This window comes from Plecotus auritus, assembly GCF_963455305.1.
Source record: "Plecotus auritus genome assembly, chromosome: X".
Taxonomy (NCBI): domain Eukaryota; kingdom Metazoa; phylum Chordata; class Mammalia; order Chiroptera; family Vespertilionidae; genus Plecotus; species Plecotus auritus.
Window position 1 is genome coordinate 55,412,801 of NC_137784.1, and position 26,196 is coordinate 55,438,996.

The 26,196-nt window shown below is 39.0% G+C and overlaps 1 protein-coding gene across 1 annotated transcript in view; it reads right to left on the reverse strand.

Annotated features, from left to right (window-relative positions):
- TEX11 (testis expressed 11) overlaps nt 1-26,196 on the reverse strand; it is a gene marked incomplete at both ends in the record, with an annotated part of 517,390 nt that overhangs the window by 163,573 nt on the left and 327,621 nt on the right. The window contains one exon of the mRNA XM_080652805.1: nt 12,492-12,629. Within this exon, the coding sequence (XP_080508931.1) occupies nt 12,492-12,629 (138 nt within the window). The remainder of the gene's footprint in view (nt 1-12,491; nt 12,630-26,196) is intronic.

Below are 26,196 nucleotides of genomic sequence, written 5' to 3' on the forward strand. Positions count from 1 at the left end.
CATCAAAATTACAACAAAAAGGCAGAACAACTACCACCCAGAACCGTGGTAAAGCTGGCTGAGAGGAAGTTCCACAAATAGAGAGGTGAAGAAAGCGCATTGAGACTGGTAAGAGGTGTGAAGGTGCAGAAAGTGCTGGCACCTGGATGTGCTGTTCTTTTAATTGGGAGGGAGATACAAGCTCCCACTTGCTCTGAACTCCAGTTCCAGGGAAGACTCTAGGGGACCCTGACACATATGGGGAGAAACTAGACTGTCTGGCATCGGGCCAGGAATGCGAGGGCAGCTTTCTCTCAGAGGTGCTTGCAGTGAGGGCGCGGGACATGGAGACCCGGGGACCTCTCCGGTGCAGGGCTGACTGGCAGCCATTACTGTTTGTGCTGCCCTGTGATTCCCAGAGACCCTGACCGACCCAATTTACAACTCCACCCAAGCTGTGAGCAGCAGCTTTTGCATATGAATGGCCGGTCCTTTCTCCACCTAAAACCTGTCAAACTGCAGCTGGGTCAGAGAGCCCCAGAGCTTCCAAAAGAAGGCCCAAGGCCCTGCAGCAGCAGCCTGCCTTGCTTCACAGCTGGGCCTCGTCTGGGTAATTCCAAACCCCAAACAAAGAGGAGGAATCTGCAGATCTCTCTGTAGCTCCTGCTGGGCGGCCCCAGACAGTGGCTGACCTTGCAACTCCTTGGAGATCCAAGAGCCAGTGTACTCAGGGGTCAGAGTGAGACCATCCAGATTACAACTCTTCACATCCATAAGTGACACACTCAAGGGGCAGAATCAATGAGCACCAAAGCCCCACTGGAGCAAACACTGCCCCATAAGGGTGTCTCCTGTGCAACAAATCTTCCAGTATAGACACAGCTGGTCATCACAGCCAATTTTTCCCAGTGATTCCAATAGCAATCAAGGGTTAACTACAACAAGACTGTGCAAACAGCCCACAAAGGGGTGCACTGAGAGCATCCACCTTAGGTGACTGGGGAGGCTGAGACACTGGGCCCTACAGGACACCTACCACACAAGGTCACTCTATCAACTCAAGGAGACGTAGCAGCTACCCAGTACATAGAAACAAACACAGGGAAGCAGCCAAAATGCGGAGGCAAAGAAACAAGTCACAAATGAAAGAAATGGATGAAAGCAAAATACTGGATATAGAGTTCAAAACCACGGTTATAAGGTTACACAAGAATCTTCTAGAAATCTCTGAGAAATTTAGTGAGACCCTTAAGGATATGAAAAAGGACCAATCAGAAATTAAGCATACACTGACTGAAATAAAGAATAATATACAGAGATTCAACAGCAGACTAGAGGATCCCAAGAATCAAGTCAAAGGTTTGAAATACCAGGAAGCAAAAAACACCCAACCAGAAGAGCAAAAAGAAAAAAGAATGCAAAAATATGAAGATAGTGTAAGGAGTCTCTGGGACAACTTCAAGTGTACCAACATCCAAATTATGGGGGTGCCAGAAGAAGAGAGAGAGCAAGATATTGAAAACCTGTTTGAAGAAATAATGACAGAAAACTTCCCCTAATTGGTGAAAGAAATAGACTTACAAGTCCAGGAAGCACAGAGAAACCCAAACAAGAGGAAACTATAGAGGACCACACCAAGATACATCATAATTAAAATGCCAAGGGCAAAAGACAAAGAGAGAATCTTAAAAGCAGCAAGAGAAAAACAGTTAGTTACTTACAAGGGAGTACGCATATGACTGTCAGCTGATTTCTCAACAGAAACTATGCAGGGCAGAAAGCAGTGGCAAGAAATATACAAAGTGATGAACAGCAAGAACCTACAAGCAAGATTACTCTACCCAGCAAAGTTATCATTTAGAATTGAAGGTAAGATAAACAGCTTCACAGATAAGAAAAATCTAAAGGAGTTTATCACCACCAAACTGGTATTATATGAAACTAGAGGCCCGGTGCATGAAAGTCATGCATGGCGGGGAGGGTGCATCCCTCAGCAAAGCCTGCACCCTCTCCAATCTGAGACCCCTTGAGGGATGTTCGACTGCCCACCAGGATCGGGTCTAAACGGGCAGTCAGACATCCCTCTCACCACCCAGGACTGCTGGCTCCCAACAGCTCACCTGCCTGCCTGCTTGATTGCCCCTAACTGCTTCTGCCTGCCAGCCTGATCACACCCTAACCATTCCCCTGCCAGCCTGATCGATGCCTAACTGCTCCCCTGCTGGCCTGATTGCCCCTAACTGCTCTCCCCTGCCAGCCTGGTCACCCCTAACTACCCTCCCCTGCTGGCCTGGTCACCCTCAACTGCTGTCCCTTGCAGGCCTGATCCCCCCCAAATGCCCTCCCCTGCAGGCCTGGTCACCCCTAACTGCCCTCCCCTGCTGGTCTGGTCGCCTGCAACTGCCGTGCCCTGCAGACCTTGTCGCCCCCAATGCCCTCTTCTGCAGGCCTGTTTCACCCCCAACTGCCCTCCCCTGCAGGCCTGGTCGCCCCCAACTGCCCTCCCCTGCAGGCCCGGTCATCCCCAACTGCCCTCCTCTGCAGGTTTGTTCTCCCCCAACTACCCTCCCTTGCAGGCCTTGTCCCCCCAACTGCCCTCCCCAGAAGGCTTGGGTCCCCCCCAACTGCCCTCCCCTGCCAGCCATCTTGTGGTGACCATCTTGTGTCCACATGGGGGTTGCCATCTTTGACCACATGGGGGCAGCCATCTTGTGTGTTGGAGTGATGGTCAATTTGCATATTACTCTTTTATTAGATAGGATGCTGAAGGGTATTCTCTAAGAAGAGGAAGAGAAAGGTAAAGATAAAAATTATGAACCACAAAGTGACAACAAATACATATCTATCAACAAGTGAATCTAAAATTCAAGTGAATAAAAAATCTGAAGAATAGAATAAACTGGTGAATATAATAGAATCAGGGGCATAGAAAGGGAGTGGACTGACAATTCTCGGGGGGAAGGGGGTGTGGGGGGTGCGGGAAGAGATTGGACAAAAATCTTACACCTATGGACGAGGATAATGGGGGGTAAGGGCATGGGGGGGTGGGAACCGGGTAAAGGGGAGCTATGGGGGGAAAAAGAGGAAAAACTGTAATAATCTGCACAAGAAACATTTATTTAAAAAAAAAAGAAAAAGAAAGAAACAAAAAAGGCTCCACAACAACAACAAAAAAAGAAGTTGAAAAAATACATATATTTGTTTAAAAAACAAAACCAGAAACAAAACAAAACAAAAAACAAAGGAATTACCAAACAAAACTTAAGATAAAGTGAGTTTCCAGAGAAATAAGCAGAGAATTAAAGCCAGGTGTTTTTTTTCTGGGTGACATTAGTAAATCCAGGAAAATGTTAACTTTACTTTTAATGGATCAAACTAGGTCAGGAAAACAGACATCAAGGCCCAAGAATTTACACTCTTAAAGCTAAGGGCAAACCAGAAGTAAACACACTCGACCAATATCCCCAGGGGACAGCAAAAAGTAACCTGGGCTGTGAGAAGAATGCAACAAAATAAATGTGATACATCACAGTAACAAAATGAAGGATAAAAATCATGATTCATAAAATGCATTCAACAAAATCCAGCACCTCTTTTTGATAAAAACTGTCAGGAAAGTGGAATAGAGGGATCATACATCAAAATGCAGCCAACATCATACTTAATGGACAAAAACTAAAAGCATTTCCCTTAAGAAGAGGAACAAGACAGGATGTATGCTCTCACCACTCTTATTCAACACTAGAGGGCCGATGCACAAAATTTGTGCAAGGGACTTGGCCCCCACCGCTGTGGTGGCCCGGGGCCTCTGCCTTGCCCCCAGCCTGCCATGGCGGCCGCCTTGGCCCTTGAAGCCCGGGCTTCGTCCAGAAGGATGTCTGGTCTAATTAGCATATTATGCTTTTATTATTATAGTACTGGAAGTCCTAGCCATAACAATCAGAAACGAAGAAAAAAAAGGCATCAAAATTGAAAAGAAGGAAGTAAAACTGTCATTATTCTCAGATGACATGATATTGTATATAGAAAACCCTACAGAATCCACCAAAAAACTACTAGAGTTAATTAAATGAATTCAGGAGATCCAAGATGGCTGCCGATGGGACTGCAGGCTGCTAGATAGTGTGAGAGTGAGAGAACGAAAGGAGAATGCTTGGATGTGCGGGGAGTGTCAGTATTTGTGAGTGAGGGACAGCTATACTCCAAGGGACTGTTGGGGACTGGCAGACCAGCCCCTCTCCCGTGACCAGGCAGTCTCTACTGAGGCTGAAATCTCTCCCAGAGCTGCTGCTCTGCCGCAGAGGCCGCGGCATCTTGAAGGGGAGACAGCTGTGATTGGAGACTGACTGTGATCGGAACCCCAGCCTTACCTTCAATCAGGGAGATATCCGCTACCTCCAGGGACCTTACAACCACAATGCTCAGGGACCAGTTACCTCAGCTGCAAGCCATGAACACTGGAACTCCAACCTACCTGACCATGGGCGTCTGGGAGGTCTGCTCATGGGGAGACAAATGTGTGAATTCGCAGAAGGGCCCTGTGCCGTCTCACAGAGCAGAAGGATCAGCTAAATCAAAGAGCACCCACCTGGAACTGGCGAATTAAACACAGCTGGCATTGCCTAAAGAAAGGTGAGATTTGGGATCCAGGCTAGAGGGAGAAACGTGCACAGTGGGAGCTAGAGCCTTAGAGTAAGATTGCCCTGCCCCCCGACAAAATTCGCGGCTGTTGGGATCAGTGTAGCCCTCAAATGTGGAAGTGGGTCCCCAGGGCTGCTGGCAGAAGGGGATTCTAGATATTAAACCACAGCTGGACTGGACCCAGAAAGGCAGCCTCAGAGTCACGCAAAGAGTCGAGCACAGAATTGTGCGCAGAGCCAGAGTAGAGAGGCCTTTTAGCCCAGGATATTAAGACAGAAACACTGCCACCCAGGGGCTGTAGCAGAAATTGACTCTTGTGTGCAAAAACAACTAAAAACAGACTGAGAACCAAAGAGAGCAGAGAGATCCCGCTGGCTTGAAAATAGGGTTGTGGCTTACGATATCAGGGAATTTCAATACTGTTCTGACTACCTGCAAGGAAAAAGGTGTGCCAACAGAACAGTGGAGGAAGTGAACGACCTTCACTACTTCACATTTTTATTTTTTATTTTTTACTTAAGAAACGAATTTTTTTCTCTCACTCAATTTTACCTTATTTTTTATTATATTTTTATTTTTAACTATTAGTATTAATACTATTATTTTGCCCTTTTTAAAAAAGTTTTATTTTATGTTATTTTTTCTTTATTTAATTTAATTTAATTTTATTTTGGGATTAGTGTTATACATTCTATTTTGATTTTCCATTTAGCATTATTTTACTCTATCTCAATTTTTCCTTTATGCCAACACTCTCTTCATCACTTTTCCCCTTTTTGGTCCTGTTTCTCTTACCCTGTTCCTGCTTTAGTTTTTCTGTACCCTTTCTTTTTACTCCCTGTTAAAAATTGATCTTACTCATACATCTAATTTCCTCTCCCCTCCTCCAAACCCATACACACTTCTCTCTATGCTTTCTTCAATATCCAAATTATTTTTCCCTTTTTTGTCTTTTTCTTCCTGTCTGTCTTATTGTTGTTTGTCTGATTATTGGTTGTTTTTTTGTTTTGTTTGTGTGTTTGTTTTGCTTCTGTTTTTCCTCTCATCACTTGTTCTCTTCTTCTACTAATAGCTTAACTAATTCCAATCACCAACTCAGGCCTATCTACTCTCTATCCTCCTTTTCCAATAGTATACAAATACACAGATAGATAGATTAAAGAAGGAGGAAAATTTTATATATATGTGTGTATGTATGTGTATATATATATATATATATATATAATACATATATATATATATATATATATATATATATTCTTTTCTTTTATATATATATATTTCTCTTTTTTTGTATTTAGTTTTTCACTTTTCTTCTTATACACCCATTCTCTTTCTATCTCCTCTAAACTGAATTGTGGCTATTTCCCCATTCATTCAATTCCTTGACCTTCCCTCCTGGAAATAAGCTCTGCCTCCTCAGATTCATCCAGGTGTTTGTTGGTTGGAGATTTGTTGTTTGCATTTTATGGATTAGTTGTTCTTTGTAGTTAGCATTCATCTCTGGGTGTCTGTTGTTCACATTTTTTGGATTAGTTGTTGTTTTATTGGACTTTTCTCCCCATATACATATTGTTTTCCCCTTCTTTTTTTTCTTCTCTCTCTTACATTTTTTTCATTTTCTCAATATCATTTTTGCACGCATCTCTATTCCCTAATTCTCTTTTCTCTGGTGGTCACCTTTATTTAGGGGTATTAGTATTGTGATTACATTTATGTTTAGTGCCTTGTGCATTTGTGTCGTGTTGTGTTGTATTTTGTGCCTGTAAGTCAATGCAGGAGAGAGAGAGCTACATAACCAGACATTCAGAGAGGAGTGATCATGGAGAGACAAAGAAATAGCCTGCATATTAAAGAAAAGGAGGAATAACCAGAAAAGGAAGTAAGTGAAATGGAGGCAAGCAATATGACAGAGAAAGAATTCGGAGCAATGTTCATAAGGTTGCTGAAAAGGATGGAAGACAAATTCAACAATAATTGTAAGAACGAAGAGGAAATGAAGAAGAACCAAGAAGAAATGAAAAATGACATTGCTGCAATAAAGAACTCAATAGCAAGCATCAACAGTAGACTAGAAGAAGCGGAGGACTGCATCAGTGAGCTAGAAGACAAGGTAGGAAAAAATACACAAGTAGGGCAGTACCTAAAAAAAAATCTTAAAAAACAGGAGGGAACTTTGGGACAACATGGAACAAAACAACATCTGCATAATACTGAAGCCAGAAGAAGAGGAACTGAGCAAGGAACAGAAAACCTGTTTGAGGAAATAATGACAGAAAACTTCCCTGATATTGGGAAGAAAAAACTAACACAAGCCCAAGAAGCTCACAGAGTCCCAAACAAGATGAACCCCAAAAGATTGACAAAAAGACACAGTACAATTAAATTGGCAAACACCAACGACAAAGTAAGAATCTTAAAGGCTGCCAGAGAAAGACAGAAAGTTACCTACAAAAGATCTCCCATCAAACTATCAACTGATTTATCAACAGAAACACATCAGGCCAGAAGGGAATGGAATGAAATATACAAAGTCATGCAAAGTAAGGTTCTGAATCCAAGAATACTGTACCCAGCAAGGCTATCAATAAAAATTGAGGGTGAAATCAGGAGCTTCACAGACAAAAAAGGACTAAGGGAGTTTATTACCACCAAACCAGCAATGCAAGAGATGCTAAAGGGTCTGCTGTAAAAAGAAGAAATAGGAAGCGAAGAAGGGACACAGGGGTAAAAAATAAAAATGGCAACAAACAAGTACCTATCAATAATAACTTTAAATGTAAATGGATTAAATGCCCCAATCAAAAGACATAGAGTAGCTGAGTGGATAAGAAAACACGACCCATATATCTGCTGTCTACAGGAAACCCACCTCAGAAAAAAGGACTCACACAGACTAATAGTGAAGGGATGGAAAAAAGTTTGTCAGGCGAATGGAAATGAAAAAAAAAAGCTGGGGTAGCAATACTTATATCCGACAAATTTGACCTCAAAGTGAAGGCCATAACAAGAGGTAAGGAAGGCAACTTCATAATACTAAAGGGAGCAATTCAACAAGAAGATATAACTCTGGTAAACATATATGCACCCAATACAGGAGCACCCAAACACATAAAAAAAAACTTCTGGAGGATGTCAAGGGAGATACTGACAGCAATACAGTCACAGTAGGGGACTTTAATGCCCCACTAACACAACTGGACAAATCCTCTAAACAAAAAATCAGGAAAGAAACAGCAATCCTAAATGACTCACTAGATCAGATGGAATTAATTGACATATTCAGAACATTTCACCCCAAAGCCACAGAATATACATTCTTCTCAAGTGCACATGGGTCATTTTCAAAGACAGAGCAAATATTGGGGAACAGGCAAAATCTCTTCAAATTCAAGAAGATAGAAATCATATCAAGCATCTTCTCAGATCACAATGGCATAAAACTAGAAATTAACTAAAATAAAAACAATAAAAAGATCAAACACCTGGAGGCTAAATAGCATGCTTTAAACAATGATTGGGTTAGCAAAGAAATCAAAGAAGAAATAAAGAGCATCATGGCAACAAATGACAATGAAAACACAACAATCCAAAATCTATGGGACACAATGAAAGCAATCCTGAGAGGGAAGTTCATAGCTCTGCAGGCCTATCTCAAAAAAACAAGAAAAGGTGGTAATAAATTATCTAACCCTACAACTCAAAGAGTTAGAAAGAGAGCAACAAGAAATGCATAGTGTAAGCAGAAAGAAGGAAATAATAAAGATCAGAGTGGAGATAAATGACGTGGAAGCAAAAAAAAAACACAACAACAATACAAAAGATCAACAAAACCAAGAGCTGGTTCTTTGAAAGCATAAACAAGATTGATGAACCTCTAGCCAGGCTCACCAAGAAGCAAAGAGAGAGGACCCAAATAAACAAAATCAGAAATGAAAGAGGTTAGGTAACAACCAATCCCACAGAAATACAAACGATTATGAAAAAATACTATGAACAACTCTCTTCCAACAAAATGGACAACCTAGATGAAATGGACATATTCTTAGAAAAATACAAGCTCCCAAAACTCAATCAAGAAGAATAAAAAAACCTGAATAGGCCGATAACTAGCAAAGAAATTGAAGCAATGATCAAAAATCTTCCAGCAAACAAAAGCCCTGGTCATGATGACTTTACAGGGGAGTTTACCAAGCATTCAAATAATAACTAAAACCTATCCTCCTTGGACTATTTCAAAAAATTCAAGAGGAAGGCACACTTCCACGCTTTTTCTATGAAGTCAGCATTACCCTAATCCCAAAACCAGATAAAGACACCACAAAAAAGAGAACTACAGGCCAATATCCTTGATGAACATAGATGCTAAAATCCTCAACAAAATACTAGCAAATCTGATTCAGCAATATTTTAGAAAGATCATACACCATGACCAAGTGGGATTTACTCTGGGGATGCAAGGATGGTACAATATCCACAAATCAATAAATGTGATACACCACATAAACAAACTGAGAGACAAAAATCACATAATCATATCAATTGATGCAGAAAAACCATTTGACAAAATCCAACACCCTTTCTTGATAAAAACCCTCAGCAAAGTAGGAATCAAGGATCATACCTCAACATAATAAAAGCCTTATATGACAAACCAACAGCCAACATCATATTCCATGGGCAAAAACTAAACTCATTTCCCCTAAGAACGGGAACAAGACAGGGATGCCCACGTTCACCACTCCTGTTCGATATAGTGCTGGAAGTGCTAGCCATAGCGATCAGACAAGAAGAAGAAATAAAAGGCATCCAAATTGGAAAAGAAGAAGTAAAACTGTCCTTATTCGCAGATGACATGATACTGTACATAGAAAACCCCAAAGACTCCATCAAAAAACTACTGGATCTAATAAGTGCATTTGGCAAAGTAGCAGGACACAAAACTAACACCCAGAAATCTGACCTTTTTATACATTAATAATGAACTTAGAGAAAGAGAAGCGAAAAAACCAATCCCATTTACCATTGCACCAAAAAAATTAAGATACCTAGGAATAAACTTAACTAAGGATGTGAAAGACCTGTACTCGGAAAACTACAGGACACTGAAGAAAGTGATAGAGGAAGACATGAAGAAATGGAAGAATATATCATGTTCATGGATTGGTAGAATCAACATCATTAAAATGTCCATACTACCCAAAGCAATGTATAAATTCAATGCAATTCCCATTAAAATACCAACAGCATACTTCAAAGACCTAGAACAAACTCTCCAAAAATTCATCTGGAATAAAAAAATGACCCTGAATAGCTGCAGCAATCTTGAGAAAGGCTAACAATGTAGGAGGGATCACAATACCAGATATCAAGCTATACTACAAAGCCACTGTTCTCAAAACTGCCTGGTACTGGCACCAGAACAGACATATTGACCAGTGGAACAGAACAGAGAACCCAGAAATCGACACAAACCAGTATGCTCAATTAATATTTGACAAAGGAGGCAAGAACATACAATGGAGACAAGACAGTCTCTTCAATAAATGGTGTTGGGAAAACTGAACAGATACTTGCAAAAAAATGAAACTAGACCACCAACTTACACCATACACAAAAACAAACTCAAAATGGATAAAGGACTTAAATATAAGACGGGAAACCATAAGAATCCTACAAGACTCCATAGGCAGCAAAATAGCAGACATATGTTGTAGCAATATCTTTACAGACACAGCTCCTAGGGCAATGGAAACTAAGGAGAAAATAAACAAATTGGACTACATCAGAATAAAAATATTCTGCACAGCAAAATAAACCATCAGGAAAACAACAAGAAAGACCCCTGCATGCGAGAACACATTTGCCAATGTTATCTCCTTTTAAGGGTTTAATCTCCAAAATTTACAGGGAACTCATACAACTTAACAAAAGGAAGATAAACAATCCAATCAAAAACAGGCAAAAGACTTAAATAGGTACTTTTCAAAAGTGGATATACAGAAGGCTGGGAGACATATAAAAACATGCTCAAAGTCACTAATCATCTGAGAGATGCAAATGAAAACAACAATGAGGTACCATCTCACACCTGTCAGAATGGCTGTCATCAACAAATCGACAAACAACAAATGTTGGCAAGGATGCAGAGAAAAAGGAACCCTCTCTTAAAAATAGCTTCATATTCCATTTTGGAACTCTATCTTCTCTTTCTTGACTGTTTGCACATACCTGCAATGCTCCAAAGATTTCAATCCAGTCTCTGAGTCCAAATTTCTATGGTTGAAGACCTGTTCCCTGATGATATGTTTGTGTGATGACAACTACCTGTGTTTCTAACTTATGAAATATTTCCAGTACTTAAGACTTTCTCATTGCCATGATCTGCTTATCTGCGCATTAGGATACCCTGATGCCAGATACTTAGCTGAATTCAAGGCAACTATGTCTTGTTCATCTCTGTAAACTCAAAGTCTAGCACAGTGTCTCATACTATATTCTTTGATAATCTGATTAGATGTCCTTCCTTGGCCTGCAGAAGATGCATCCATCCCCACAACTGGCATATCTAGCTCCAGGTCCAGGTGCTTCCCAATCTTTCAGGCCAACATAAATCATGGAAGTTACAAAGCTCTAAGTAATCAGTAGACAAATATATTTCTGAAATAGTTAATGATATCCTGTAACAAAATCTGTATGATAATCTTTTAAGGTCTTTAAGTAAACAATAGTCAACTATCTTATTTTAAAATATGTTTTTACTGATTTGAGAGAGGGGAAGAGAGAGGGAGAGAGAGAGAAACATTAATAATGAGAGAGAATCACTGATCAGCTGCCTCCTGCATGCGCCCTACTGGGGATTGAGCCCACAACGCAAGCATGTGCCCTGATTGGGAATCGAACTGACCTCCTGGTTCATAGGTCAATGCTGAACCACTGAGCCAGACAGTAGTCAACTATTTTTATGAAACACTTAAATGCTAGTCTGTGCAGAACTATGATGAATTAAGTTAAATTTCTACTTCTGTTGCAGGACTATGAATTTATAACATATAAACTAAATGGCATATATTCTTTTGAAAGAAAATCTGAAGTATTTAGTCAAATAAACAACCCTTCAAAGTAAACAAATCTTCAAAGAAAATATCTACAATTACAACCCTTAATCACATATTTTCTCCTAAACTTGTCATTAAATTTGAAAAGCAACAAAAAACCATCATAGGTAATCTGGGTACACACTTATCCTTATTTGTCCTTCCTTTTCTTGAGCCAATACCACACCCCATATGTACATGTTACATGATATCAAAAGAAAGAAATGTCCCAAACTGCTTTGAGAAGTATGAATGGTTCTATCCTCCAATATGTTTTTATTTTTTACCTCTTAGGATTTTGTCCTGATAAAAATATATATATATATTTCTGAACATTTTCTAGCAGAGATGGAAAGGCAAGATATAACCCAGAAAGTAAAAAATGACCATTTCATTCAAGTATTTGTTCTTACTGAATCCTTGTAAAAAAATGTGTACCTTAAAATTTAGTCTGCTTCTAAAGAAAATATTACAGATGGTTAGTAGCAGATAACTTTGTTCAGGAGTTCTAATGATATAGTACCTTTCAGAACAGAGTGCAAAAACTAAAGAGTAAGTAATAGGGTTAACACTCTCCCAAATTCTATCTCTTTAGGAAAATTTATTAATTATTGTGGAGTGTGCAAATCAGGAAAATATCAATTTGGCTTTGTCCTATATGATGGAACTCTTAGATATCCTTACCTAAACAGCCAAGAAGTCACACCACTGTATCTATCTATTACTGAGCATGACAACATTTGCTGCCTTTGAAAAACAGATGAATCACAAGACCTTATCAAGTTGTTTCAAATGCAGATAACAGGAAGCCATGTTCCTCTTCAGCTTGGGGAATTCCATATCCATTTGATCAGATTCATAAATTCTCAGAGAATAACAATACCAGTGTAGGGCATCATCGTAATTGTGCACCTAAAGTTTAAAAAGAAATAACAAAATTACATGGTTATCTCTACATATGACTAATTTTTCCAAGTCACCTCTAGAAACAAACAGAACAATAATATTGTTTTTTAAGGCAATCGAAACACAACACCCCCTCTATTTGAGTTCTACGTGCATTTAATTATTAGTCTTGATAATCAGTATAAGTTACAGATAAATTGGCAATCAATATTCTCTCTTCTTCCCTCACATTAGACATCTCACAGAAACCATCAATGAAATAAAAGACAATCTATGGAATGGGAGAAAATATTTTCAAACTACATATTCAATGGGGGTTAATATTCAAAATATACAAGGAACTCCTACAACACAATAGCAAAAATTTTTTTTTAATGGGCAGAAGATCTGAATAGACATTTTTCTAATGACAACTTACAAATGGCCAACAGGTATATGAAAAAGTACTCAACATTAATAATAACCAAAGAAACACAAAGCAAAACCAGAATATCACCTCATACCTGTTAAAATGGCTATCATCAAAAAGAAAAAAGATAACAAATGCTATCGAGGATGTGGAGAAAATGGAAACTTTATACACTGTTGGTGGGAATGTAAACTGGTTCAACCACTTATGGAAAACAATATGTAGGTTTCTCAATAAATTAAAAATTGAACTGCCATGTGATCCAGCAATCCCACTTCTGGGTATACATCCAAAGGAAATGAAATCATTATCTCAAAGAGAGATTTGTATTGCCATGTTCATTGCAGCATTATTCACAATAGCTAATGTATTAAAACAACCGAGGTGTCTGTTTACTAATGCATGTATAAAGAAAATATAGTACAGGAAGTCCTCGGGGTATGTCGGACGTTTTCAACGTACATCGTTTTGTGGTTATGTCGCCATCTCCCATTTATTTATAAAAAAAAAAGTTCCGTCATTTTGACGTATGTACATATGTGCTTTATGTTTTTTATTATTTATTTACCACAAGTAAAGGTCAGGAATTCTTATCTTTCTTTTAAAATTTTTTCACTGTTTCACTTCATTACTGCTGTGTATGTGCTTCATGTGAGTGACGTAGGTGCTTATGTAGGTGAGTTCCGAGTTAAGGCAAAAATTGCGATACGTCACGCCATAGGAACAGATCTCTGATGTAACCCAAGGACTTACTGTATATGTATTCAATGGAGTATTATCCTATATAATAAATAGGTAATATGCAAATTGACCATCACTCCAACACACAAGATGGCCACCCCCATGTGGACACAAGATGGCTGGCAAGGGAGGGAAGTTGGGGGCAATCAGGCCCACAGGGGAGGGTAGTTGGGGGACCAGGCCTGCAGGGGAGGGCAGTTGGGAGCGACCAGGCCTGCAGGTGAGGGCAGTTGGGGGGGACCAGGCATGCAGGGAAGGGCAGTTGGATGTGACCAGGCCTTCAGGGGAGGGCAGTTGGGGGGGACCAGACCTGCAGGGGAGGGCAGTTAGGGTCAACCAGGCTGGCAAGGGAGGGCAGTTAGGGGCGATCAGGCCAGCAGGGGAAGGCAGTTGGGGGTGACCAGGCCAGCAGGGGAGGGCAGTTAGGGGCAATCAGGCCAGCAGGGGAGCAGTTAGGCATCGATCAGGCTGGCAGGGGAGTGGTTAGGGTGTGATCAGGCTGGCAGGCAGAAGCGGTTAGGGGCAATTAGGCAGGTAGGCAGGTGAGCAGTTGGGAGCCAGCAGTCCTGGATTGTGAGAGGGATGTCCGACTGCCCTCAAGGGGTCCCAGATTGGAGACAGTGCAGGCTGGGCTGAGGGACACCCCAGAAATTTGTGCACCAGGCCTCTAGTTCAGCTATAAAAAAAAGAGAGAAATCCTGCCATTTGCAATAACATGAATGAACCTGGAGAATATAAGGCTGAGTGAAATAAGCCAGAGAAAGACAAACAGTGTATAGTATCACTTATGTGTGGAATCGAACTTATAGAAATAAAGAATAGACTAGAGGTTACAAGGATTGGGGGATGGAGAAAATGGGGAGAGGTTGGTAAAAGGGTACAAACTTGTAGTTCTAAACTGAAAAAGGTTCTGAAGATCTAATGTATAACATGGTGACTATAGTTCATAATACTGAATTATATGATTGAATTTTACTAAGAGAGTAGACCTGAAGTGATCTCACAAAAAAGTAAATATGTGTTCATTAAATCAATTGTTAGAACTCTTTTATGATATATATGTATATCAAATAAAATTATCACATTGTACTTTTTAACTATAACTCTGTCAAGAAATTAAAAAAAAAATCACACATGGACTGAAGAGCCTGAGATGGTGGTGAACCATGCTAGAAAACTCTAAATAAAATTTAAAAGTTGTTAAAACAATGATAAAAATTTTTTTTCAAGAAAACAACCATAATTCACTATGCTAATACAGCTATTTTCTTTTTCTACATTCCATTTTAACTTTATCCTTTTGTATTCTTATATAGTTGTAATCATAGTGTATATTATAATTTCACGTTATATTCTTTCCATTTAAATGTTTTGCAAATAATCTATATTGCTATTTAGTCTTCATAGTTATCAATTTAAGGAATATAAAACATTCAATTAAATTTTAATGTTTGCTATTTAATTTCTAGGTTATTCACTATTATAATTAAATGCTGCTATATTTTTGTACATTTTTTTTTTTACTTTTGAGGCACTTTAAATTTTTCAAGGATAACAAGCTAATGGGAAAAAAACTAACAGAAATAACCTGGATGACTTTTTTAAGCTAAGAAAATTCAGGTTGCTCATGCACACCAATGAGTCCCTTGTACACTATCAAGAAGCTTCACATTTTTCAAGGAATAACAGGAGTCACTAGGACCTAAAAGGAATAAGACACACTCTTAAACTAGAAATAACTGTGCTGAGTAGGTACAACACTACCTTTGACTATTTACAATTAAGATTATATTCTTCTCCAGTTGATGGAAGTGGGGGAGTTTAAAAAATTTTTCTGTAAGACTGGAAAATGAGGGAAAAGAAAAAGACTCAATAGGAGAAGGAATTCTTAAGTACTTTTTCTTCAACTCAGTAAAGAAATACAGGCCCTCTAAAAAACCCCAATAATACCATTCTATTTGCAGTAGCTAAACTTAAGGTATAAAGCAAGACATTTTGATATACACATACATTGTGAAATGTTCACCACAATCAAGCTAATTAACATATACATAATCTCACCTAGTTACCCTTTTTTTTTGTGGTGAGAACACTTAAGATTTACTCTCTTAACATATTTCAATTATATAATACATTGTTATAATTATAGACACCATACATTGTATTAGGTCTCTATAACTTTTTAATTGAATAACTTAAAGTTTGTATTCCTGGACCAACATATCCCCAATTTCCCCAACCACCAAACCCTGGTAACCACCATTCTACTTTGTGTCTATGAGTTTGACTTTTTAAAATTCCACATATACCCCTAGGCAGTATGCTCAATTCTCATTCAAGGACACATACCTGGGTTGCTGGTTCAATCACTGGCCCAGTTGTTGGGGGCATTCAAGAAACAACCAATCTCTTTCTCTTTCTCTCTCTCTCTCTCTCTCTCTCTCTCTCTCTCCCCTCCCCCTTCCACTTTCTCTAAAAGTCAATAGAAAAAATATCCTCAGGTGAGGATCAACAAACAAAAAATAACAAAATAAATTTAATTCCACATATACCGTATCATGTAATATTTGTCTTTCTATTTCTGGCTTATTTCACTTAGCATAATGTCTTCCAGGTTCAGCCATGCTGTCACAAATGGCAGGTTTTCCTGTAGATCATTTTAGGTAGAATGGTCATTTTAACAATATTAATTTTTCCAATCCATTAACATGGGATCTTTCCACTTTTTGTGCCTTCTTCAACTTCTCTCATCAATTTCTTATAGTTTTAATGTACAGATATTTCATCTTCTTGGTTAAATATATTATGAAATATTTTATTGTTTTAGATATTATTATAAATGGGTTTACTTAGTTTCTTTTTTGGATAGTTTACTGTTAGAGTATAGAAACAAAATTGATGTTTGTATGTTGATTTTGTATCATGTAACTTTACTAATTTGTATATCTGTTGTAACAGGTTTGTGTTTTTTTTTTTAAATATATCTTTATTGATTTCAGAGAGGAAGGGAGAGGGAAAGATAGAAACATCAATGATGAGAGAGAATCATTGATTGGCTGCCTCCTGCACATCCCCCCTGGGGATAAAGCCCGCAACCCGGGCATGTGCCCCTGGCTGGAATTGAACCTGGGACCCTTCAGTGTGCAGGCTGACGCTCTATCCACTGAGCCAACCCAGCCAGGGCAGGTTTGTGTTTTTTGTGTGCAGTCTTAAGGTTTTCTATATATATGATTATGTCATCTACAAATAGAGACAATTCTACTTTCTCCTTTCCAATATGGATGCCTAATTGCTCGTTAGAATGTTCAGTACTTTGTTGAATATAGTGGTGAGGATAAGCACGCTTGTCTGGTTCCATGATGTTAGCTATGGGCTTGTCATATATAGCCTTTATTTTGTTGAGGTACATTCATTTTACACCTAATTTGTTGAAAGTTTTCATCATGAAAGAATGTTGTATTTTGTTAAATGTTTTTTTTTCTGCACCTATTGAGATGACTATATTTTTAATCCTTCATTCTGTTAGATGTGATGTATCTTATTTATTGATTTGCATAAGTTGTACCATCCTTGCTTTCCAGGGATAAATCCTACTTGATTGTTGTATATGAACTTTTTAATGTGCTGTTGAATTCAGTTTGCTAGTATTTTGGTGAGGATGTTTGCATCTATGTTTATTAGGGATATTGGCCTACAGTTATCTTTTCTTTTAGTGTCCTGTCTGGCTTTACTATCGGTGTGATTAATGCTGGCCTTGTAAAACAAGTCTGGAAGTGTCTGAGATGAGCTTGAGTTTGAGAAGGATTGGCATTAATTCTTCCTCAAATATTTGGTAGAATTCATCTGTGAAACCATCTGGTCATGGGCTTTTTGTGTGTGGGAGGTTTTTAAATTAATGATTCAATCTCCTTAGTCATTATTAGTCTATTCAAATTTTCTATTTCTTCATGATTCAATCTAGGTAAGTTGTACGTTTCTAGGAATTTCTCCATTTCTTCTAGGTTATTGAAAATGTTGGCATATAATTGTTCATAGTAGTCTCTTATAATCTTTTGTAGTCTGTGCTATCAGTTGTAATGTCTCCCCTTTCATTTATAATTTTATTTGAGTCCCTTCTCTTTTTTTCTTAGTCTAGTAAAATATTTGTCAATGTTGTTTATCTTTTTTTAAAAAAAACAACTCTTATTTTCATGGATATTTTCTATAGTTTTTCTGGTCTCTATTTCATTTATTTCTGCTCTGATTTTTGTTATTTCATTCCTTCTGCCATGTTTGGGATTAGTGGTAGTTCCTTGAAGTATACAGTTGTAATATTGATATTTCTTTTTTTCTTACCACTATAAACTTCACTTTTACAACTATATTTGCTGTATCCTTAAGTTTTGGTATCTTGTGGTTTCATTTTCATTTGTCTCAATGTTTTTATAATTTCCTTTTGATTTCTTCTTTCATCCATTGGTTGTTCAAGAGTTTAATTTATATGTATTTGTGAATTTTCTAGTTTTTTTTTCATGATTAACTTGTTTACCTGTTGATGTCCATTGCTCCAGCACCATTATAGTTGAAAGGACCGTTCTTCTTCCATTGAATACTTTTATGCACTTTGTTGAAAATCAGTGCATATTTGTATGGGATATTCTATTTGTATCTTCATCTTTAAAGTATGTTTTTTAAGCCATACATAAAATTGGGCCTTGCTTTTTCATCTAATTTGAAAATGTCTGCCTTTTCATTGGGATATTGAAATTATTTTCATTCAATGTGATTTTGCATATGCTGAGATTTCAAAATATCATCTTATTTGTTTTCTACTTGTCCCATCTAAATTTATTCCTTCTTTCCTCTTTTTATGCCTTCTTTTAGTTTATTAAATATTTCTGTAACTTTATTTTGTTATAGATCTTAGATTATAGATCTTGCTTTCAATACTTTTGGATATATATCCAGAACTTGAATTACTTGATTATATGATAATTCTATTTTGTAATTTTTTTGAGGAATCACCATACTGCTTTCTATAGTAGCATTCTATTTTACATTCCTACAAACCACTTTTTTAAATAATATTTTTGCTGAGTATAGAATTCTAGTTTGATAGTTTTTTTCTTTAGTTATTTTTAAATCGTTGCTCCACTGTGTTCTTGCTTCCACTGCTTCCACTGAGGACTCTGATGTTCTGCTTAATTTGTTCCTCTGTATGTAGGGTGCCCTTTTTCTCTGGCTGCTTTTAAAATATTCTCTTTATCACTGGTTTTGAGCAATTTGATTATGTGCCTTGGTGTAGTTTTGTGTTTCTTGTGTTTAGGGTTTGCTACTCTTCCTGATTCTGTGTGTTTAGAGAATTTTTTAAGTTTTAAAAGTTTCAACCATTAATTTTTTAGTATATTTATTCTCTCTCCTCATTTGAGGATTTCAATTACCTCTATATTAAGCTACCTGAAGAATTTTTGTAGCTCACTGATGTTCTTTCAATTTTTTAAGTTTTTTTTCCCTGTGTGGTTCATTTTGGATGGCTTTCATTGCTATGCCTTCAAGATCTCTACTCTTGTCCTCTATAATGTCTAATCTAATGTTAGTACTATCCAATATGTTGTTTTCATCCTAGACATAGTTTTCATCTTTAGAATTTGGATTTTTTTTATATCTTCCATGCCTCTACTTAACTTTTTGAATATATGGAATATAATTATAAGAGCTGTTTTAATGCCTCTGCTAATGTTAATTTCTGTGTCAGTTGATTGTGTATTCTTTTTAATATAGGTTGTGTTTTCCTACCTCTTAAATGCTTGGTAATTTATTACTGGATGATGAACATTGTGAACTTTAACTTCTTGCGTGCATGACAGATTTGCATTCCAATAAATATTTTTACTTCTACTCTGGGAAGCAATGAAGTTTTTTGGGATCAATTTGATCCTTTCAGGTCATACTTTTCTGATTTTTAGGTAGTTCTCAAGAAGTACTCACTGTAGGATTCCCTATTACTGATACAACACTCTTCTGAGTTCTCTACCCAGTGCTCCATGAATTAGAGCAAGCATGTCAAACATGCTTGAATTAGAGGTTTCTAGTCTGGCTGGTATGAACAGGTTCTATTTCCAGAACTATGTGAATCCTAGGCATTGCTACCTCTAATTATTTTATTTTATCAAAGAATAGTTTATTGCTTTTCAGAAAGAAGAAAGGAAAAAGAAACATTGATGTGTAGCATAACATCAGTTGCCTCTTGCATGCCTCCAACAGGGGTTCAAGCCTGCAACCGGGATATATACCCTGACTGGAAATCAAATCAGCAATCTTTTGGTGCATAGGACAATGCCCAACCAAGTGAGTCAAACCAGCCAGAGAACCTCTAATAATTTTATTTTATTTTATTTTGGATTTTAATTTCTTTATTAAAGGGTGTTGGATTTTGTCAAATGTTTTACTGCATCAATTGATATGACTATGTGATTTTTCTCCCTCAATTTGTTTATGTGATATATCACGTTTATTGATTTGTGGATATTGTACCATCCTTGCATCCCTGGGATAAATCCTACTTGGTCATGGTATATGATCTTTCTGATGTACTGCTGGATCTGATTTGCTACAATTTTGTTCAGGATTTTGGCATCTATGTTCATGAGGGATATTGGCCTGTAATACTCTTTCATTGTGTTGTCTTTATCTGGTTTTGGCATTTGGGTGATGCTGGCTTCATAGAATGAGCTTGGAAGTGTTCCTTCTTCTTGAATTTTTTTGGAATAGTCTGAGGAGGATAGGTTTTAGTTCTTCCTTGAATGTTTGGTATAACTCTCCTATGAAGCCGTCTGGCCCTGGGCTTTTGTTTGCTGGAAGTTTTTGATGACTGCTTCAATTTCTTGCATAGTTTTTTGCCTACTGAGATTTTTAGAATCTTCCTGATTGAGTTTTGGAAGGTTGTATTTTTCTAGGAATATGTCCATTTCCTCCAGGTTGTCTAGTTTGTTGGAATAGAGTTGTTCATAATATTTGTTAACAATCCTTTGTATTTCTGTGGGGTCTGTTTTTATTTTTTCCTCTTTCGTTTCTGATTTTGTTTATTTGGGTCCTCTCTCCTTGCTTCTTGGTGAGCCTGGCTAGAGGTTCATCAATCTTGTTCATCATTTTAAAGAACCAGCTCTTGGTTTCATTGATCTTTTGTATTGATTTTGTTTTGTTTTGTTTTGGGTTTTTTTGGTCTCTAAGTCATTTATTTCTGCTCTAATCTTTATTATCTTGGTCCTTCTGCTCACTCCGGGCTTTTCTTGTTGCTCTCTTTCTAATTCTTTGAGTCGTAGCATTAGATGATTTAGTACCATTTTTTTCTTGTGTTTTTTTTTTTTTTTTTTTTTTTTTGACATAGGCATGTAGAGCGATAAACTTCCCTCTCAGGACTGCTTTCATTGTGTCTCATAGGTTTTGGATTGTTGTGTTTTCATTGTCATTAGTTTCCAGAATGTTTTTAATTTCTTCTTTGATCTCATAGGTAACCCAGTCAATATTTAATAACATGCTATTCAGCTTCAAAGTGTTGGAGTGTTTTGGATTGTTTTCATTGTAGTTTATTTCTAATATTATGCCATTGTAGTCTGAAAAGATGCTTGGTATGATTTGAATCTTCTTGAATTTGGGGATACTTTGCTTGTGGCCCAGTATGTGGTCTATTTTTGAAAATGTTCCATGTGCACTTGAGAAGAACGTATATTCTGCAGCTTTGGAGTGAAATGTTCTGAAGATGTCAATTAAGTCCATCTCATCTAGTGAGTCATTTAGGATTGTTGTTTCTTTGTTGTTGTTTTTTTCTAGAGGATTTATCCAGTGATGTCAATGGTGTATTAAAGTCCCCTACTATGATTGTATTGCTGTCTATCTCTGTCTTGATATCTTCCAGGAGATTTTTTATGTATTTGGGTGCTCCTGCATGGGGTGCATATATGTTTATCAGGGTTATATCCTCTTGTTGTATCGATCACTTTATTATTATGAAGAGGCCTTCCTTATCTCTTGTTATGGCCTTCACTTTGAGGTCTATTTTGTCAGATATAAGCATTGTTACCTCAGCTTTTTTTTTTTCATTTCCATTTGCCTGAAAGATACTTTTTCCATCCCTTCACTTTCAGTGTGTGTGAGTCCCTTGTTCTGCGGTGGGTCTCTTGTAGACAGCATATATATTGGTCATGAATTTTTATCCATTCAGCCATTCGATGTCTTTTGATTGGAGCATTTAGTCCGTTTACATTTGAAGTTATTATTAAAAGGTACTTGGTTGTAGCCATTTTTTTTTTGAGGCTGTGTTCCTTCTTAACTTTTTGTTTCTTCTTTTTACAGCATTCCCTTTAGCATTTCTTGTATTGCTGGCTTGGTAGTGATAAACTCCCTTAGCCTTTTTATTTTTGTCTTCAAAGTTCCTGATTTCCCCTTCAATTTTGATTGATAGTCTTGCTGGATAGAGAATTCTTGGATTCAGTCCCTTGCTTTGCATCACTTTGAATATCTCCTTCCATTCCCTTCTAGCTTGACGTGTTTCTGTTGAGAAATCATTTGATAATCTGATGAGGGATCCTTTGTAGATAACTTTCTGTCTCTCTCTTGCAGACTTTAAGTTTCTCTCTTTGTGAATAACATTTGCCATTGTAATTATGACATGTCTTGGGGTGGGCCTTTTGGGATTCATCTTGTTTGGGACTCCCTGTACTTAAGTAACTTTTTTCTTCCCCATATCAGGGAAGTTTTCTGTCATTATTTCTACAAATTTTCATTTCTTCCTCATTTTTGCATAGGTTGTTGATTTTTTCTTCCATCCAGTGTATGAACTGTATGACCATTACTATTTAATTCTTTTTCTGTCATGTTGCATGCTTCCGTTTCACTCATTTCCTTTCTTGGCGATTCCTCCTTTTCTTTCCTCTGGAGATTGCTTCGTTGTCTCCCCATTCTGACTAACACCAGAAGGTTCAAATGTTGAGTTGCAGGGGCCTAGGCCATGTGCAGTGGGAGTTTTGCACCCCCCAAGTGTCACTGAAGAGCTCTGACACCAAGATGTGTGGTTGCTGTGGGTTGGTGGGAGCCATGCTTGCCCTGGGTTAGAGTCACAGGCGCTTAGTGTGTCCTCGTGTGTGCACCTAGAATCAGAGACTTAGTGTGGCCTACGCCACGTTGAAACAGAGAACCGACTGGCATGTGCCAAAAATCAAAGTCCCCTATTGTGTGTCAGGAGTCAGAGGCTCCCTGTTTCCATGCCGAGAATCGAGTATCAGAGTCTCTGTTGCTTGGTGCTACCCCGCACTGAGAATCAGGGTCCCTGTATGCACATGCGCCAAGAATTAGAGTCACTGGCTCTTAGTGTGAATGTACTGTGAATCAGGGTCCCCAGGCGCACTCCATGAGGAACAGAGTCTAGTCACTGGTCCTCATTGCTGCCTCTTGCGCGGAGATTTAGGGTACACTATCTGCTTGGGAGACCAGGTTGCCCAGTCGCACTGTGTTGGCAGGAGATCCACTTCTGCCCTGCGGTAAAAAGCCTTCTGTGTGCACTTACCCTGAATCAAAGTCAGGTGGCACTGCCACTTAGTGTAGGTGTGGGGTCTGGTCACGCGGGTATGCATTGTGGAAAACAAACTCCCCTTGTCCATGCACCCAGGCTCAAATTCAGCACTGTCTCCCTGTGTGGGCACAGGGTCTTGTCATGGGGAACAAACTCCCCGAGTCCGACCATCCAGGTTCAAATTTGGCACAGCCTCTCTGCTAAGATGCAGGGTCTGGTCACAGGAAACTAACTCCCCAGGTCTGCACCCCCAGGCTCAAATTCAGCGCTGTCTCCCTGCGTGGGTGCAGGATCTGGTCACAGAAAACAATCTCCCCAAGGTCGTGTGCCTATGCTCAAATTCAGGACTGCCTCCCTGCCTGGGCGTTGAGACTAGTCACGGGAAACAAATTCCCTGAGTTGGCAAGTCCAGGCTCAAGTTCAGCGCTATCTCCCTGCCCTGCGTGGGCACGAGATCTGGTAGCAGAAAACAACCTCCCAAAGATGAGCAGCTAAGTTCAAATTCAGCTCAGTCTCCCTGCCTGGGCACAGAGACAAGTAACGGAAACAAATTTCCCGAGTTTGCAAGTCCAGGCTCAAGTTCAGTGCTGTCTCCCTGCCCTGCGTGAGTGCAGGATCTGGTCACAGAATACTACCTCCCTAAGGATGAGCAGCTAGGCTCTAATTTAGCTCAATCTCCCTGCCAGGACACGGAGACGAGTCGCGGGAAACAAATTACCACAGTTCGCAAGTCCGGGCTCAAGTTCAGCGCTGTCTCCCTGCCCTGCGTGGGTGCAGAACCTGGTCACAGAATACTACCTCCCTATGGATGAGCAGCTAGGCCAGCCATGGGCAAACTACGGCCTGTGGGCCGGATCCGGCCCGTTTGGCTGTTCTATCCAGCCCACAGAGCCGAAAGAGCGGAGGGTTCTCTTGCTCTCCCCTCCGCTCCTTCACCAGCAGCAGTGTTAACATGGCAACGTCAGAAAACACGGCCGCAGCTCCTTCTTCTGAGTGGGCGGATTTATATCCGCCCATTCAGTAGAAGGAACAACCTCTCAATCTTCCAGAGGCTCCTTGTAATGCCCGCGGACACGTCTCCCGACATCACCCTGGGAATGCGTAGACACATTATCGTGGTGATGTAGGGAGACACACCCCTGGAGAGCACAGTATCAGAGCCTTTCTGAGGTAAGATTAAGAGCTCTACTCAAACACAATTTTTCCTGTTCCCACATTCTGTACATCACAATGACTTGTTAATAAAACAACAAAGACTTTCAGCTTTTAGGGCTTGTATCCACTGCAGTTTTTTTTCCCACTGCGGATGCGTGCAGCAGGGAAAAAGACACACAGAGGACATGTCACACTAGCCATGCTGCGTCTGCATTTTTTTGCTGATACGGATGCGGTATCAGTAATGCTACCATGGCCACTAACCGCATGTATTAGCGGCAAAACAAATGCATTTTGCGCTGCGTTTGCTTCTCCCCCTTGCGCCTGTAAAAGTGCGTGCTACAGGGCATTTGTGTTAACATGCACCACTGCACATTAGCATCAACGCAAACATGATGGAAACCTGTGTACCCTGCATTAACCCTAGCTGCGCTGCATTGCAGTACTGCACCACACTGCAACGGCAGCACGGCTAGTGTGAACGAACCCTAATTCAGTGGGTTGAACAAAAAGATTGTATAGAAATGTGATGAACTAAAGATTTTATTACAAAATTGCTTAATTTCAGGGTTTCAGAAGTAATTGGACAAATGAAAAACTGAAAATCAAATGTTCATATCTAATACTTGGATGAAACCCTTTCCTGGTAATGACAGCCTGAAGTCTTGTACTTATGGACATCACCAGATGCTGGGTTTTCTCCTTTGTAATGCTCTGCCAGGCTGTCACAGTAGGGGTATATATATAAATATCCTGCCATTTCCAGCTTTTAATAAGAAAAACTGTTGCAATGGGCATTTAAAAGTGGCACTTGGTTGTTTTTATAGAGTCCAGTGGATGCAATCTGACATTGATAATGGGCTCTTTCACACTATGTGCACTGCGGCTGTTTTTTGCCAGTAACGGAAGTGCTAGTGATAACTACTGGTTACCCATGTTTTGCACTGCCCTAGCACCTCCCATACAAGTGTGTCTGGAAGACACAGCAATGTGCAGCTATGTGTGTTACCATAAACAAAGGGCCTGTGTGAAAGATACACAGGTTTCCTATGGAGGAAAGGGGTTGTTCTCTATGGTCAGGGTGTGCCTCTGTCCCATGTCTGAACTTTTTCAGATGATTTTGTTATATATATATATATATATATATATATATATATATATATATATATATATATTTTAGAAGACCAAAAATGTTATAGTAGAGCAAATTTAATCACTTGTTTTTATACTTTACTGTCTTATTTTAGTAAAGAATTTAATAAGAGAATGGTACTGTTGGTTTTAGCCCAATATTAAACATGAGTGGACCAAAGGAAAGGAAAGTGGACAGTGAATGCCAAGTATTTAAGAGGGAGTGGACAACAAAATATTTTTTCACCAAAGTCCGATCAATGCCGGTATGTCTGATATGCCAGGAAACACTTGCAGTCTTCAAAGAGCACAATCTCAGCCGTCACTTTGCCACAAAGCATGGCAACTATGCTAGCAAGCAGTCACCTCAAGAATGGGAGGCTACTGCACAGAGGTTGATGGCTAAATTACAGGCTCAGCAAAATGTCTTTCACAGACAAACTGCAATTCAAGAGACAACTACCAAAGCAAGTTTTATGCTATCATTCAAATTAGCAAAAGCTAGCAAACCTCTCTCTGAAGGCGAGTTTTTGAAAGAATGTATGATAGAGACAGCAGGTCTCTTGTGTCCAGAGAACAAAGGCAAGATT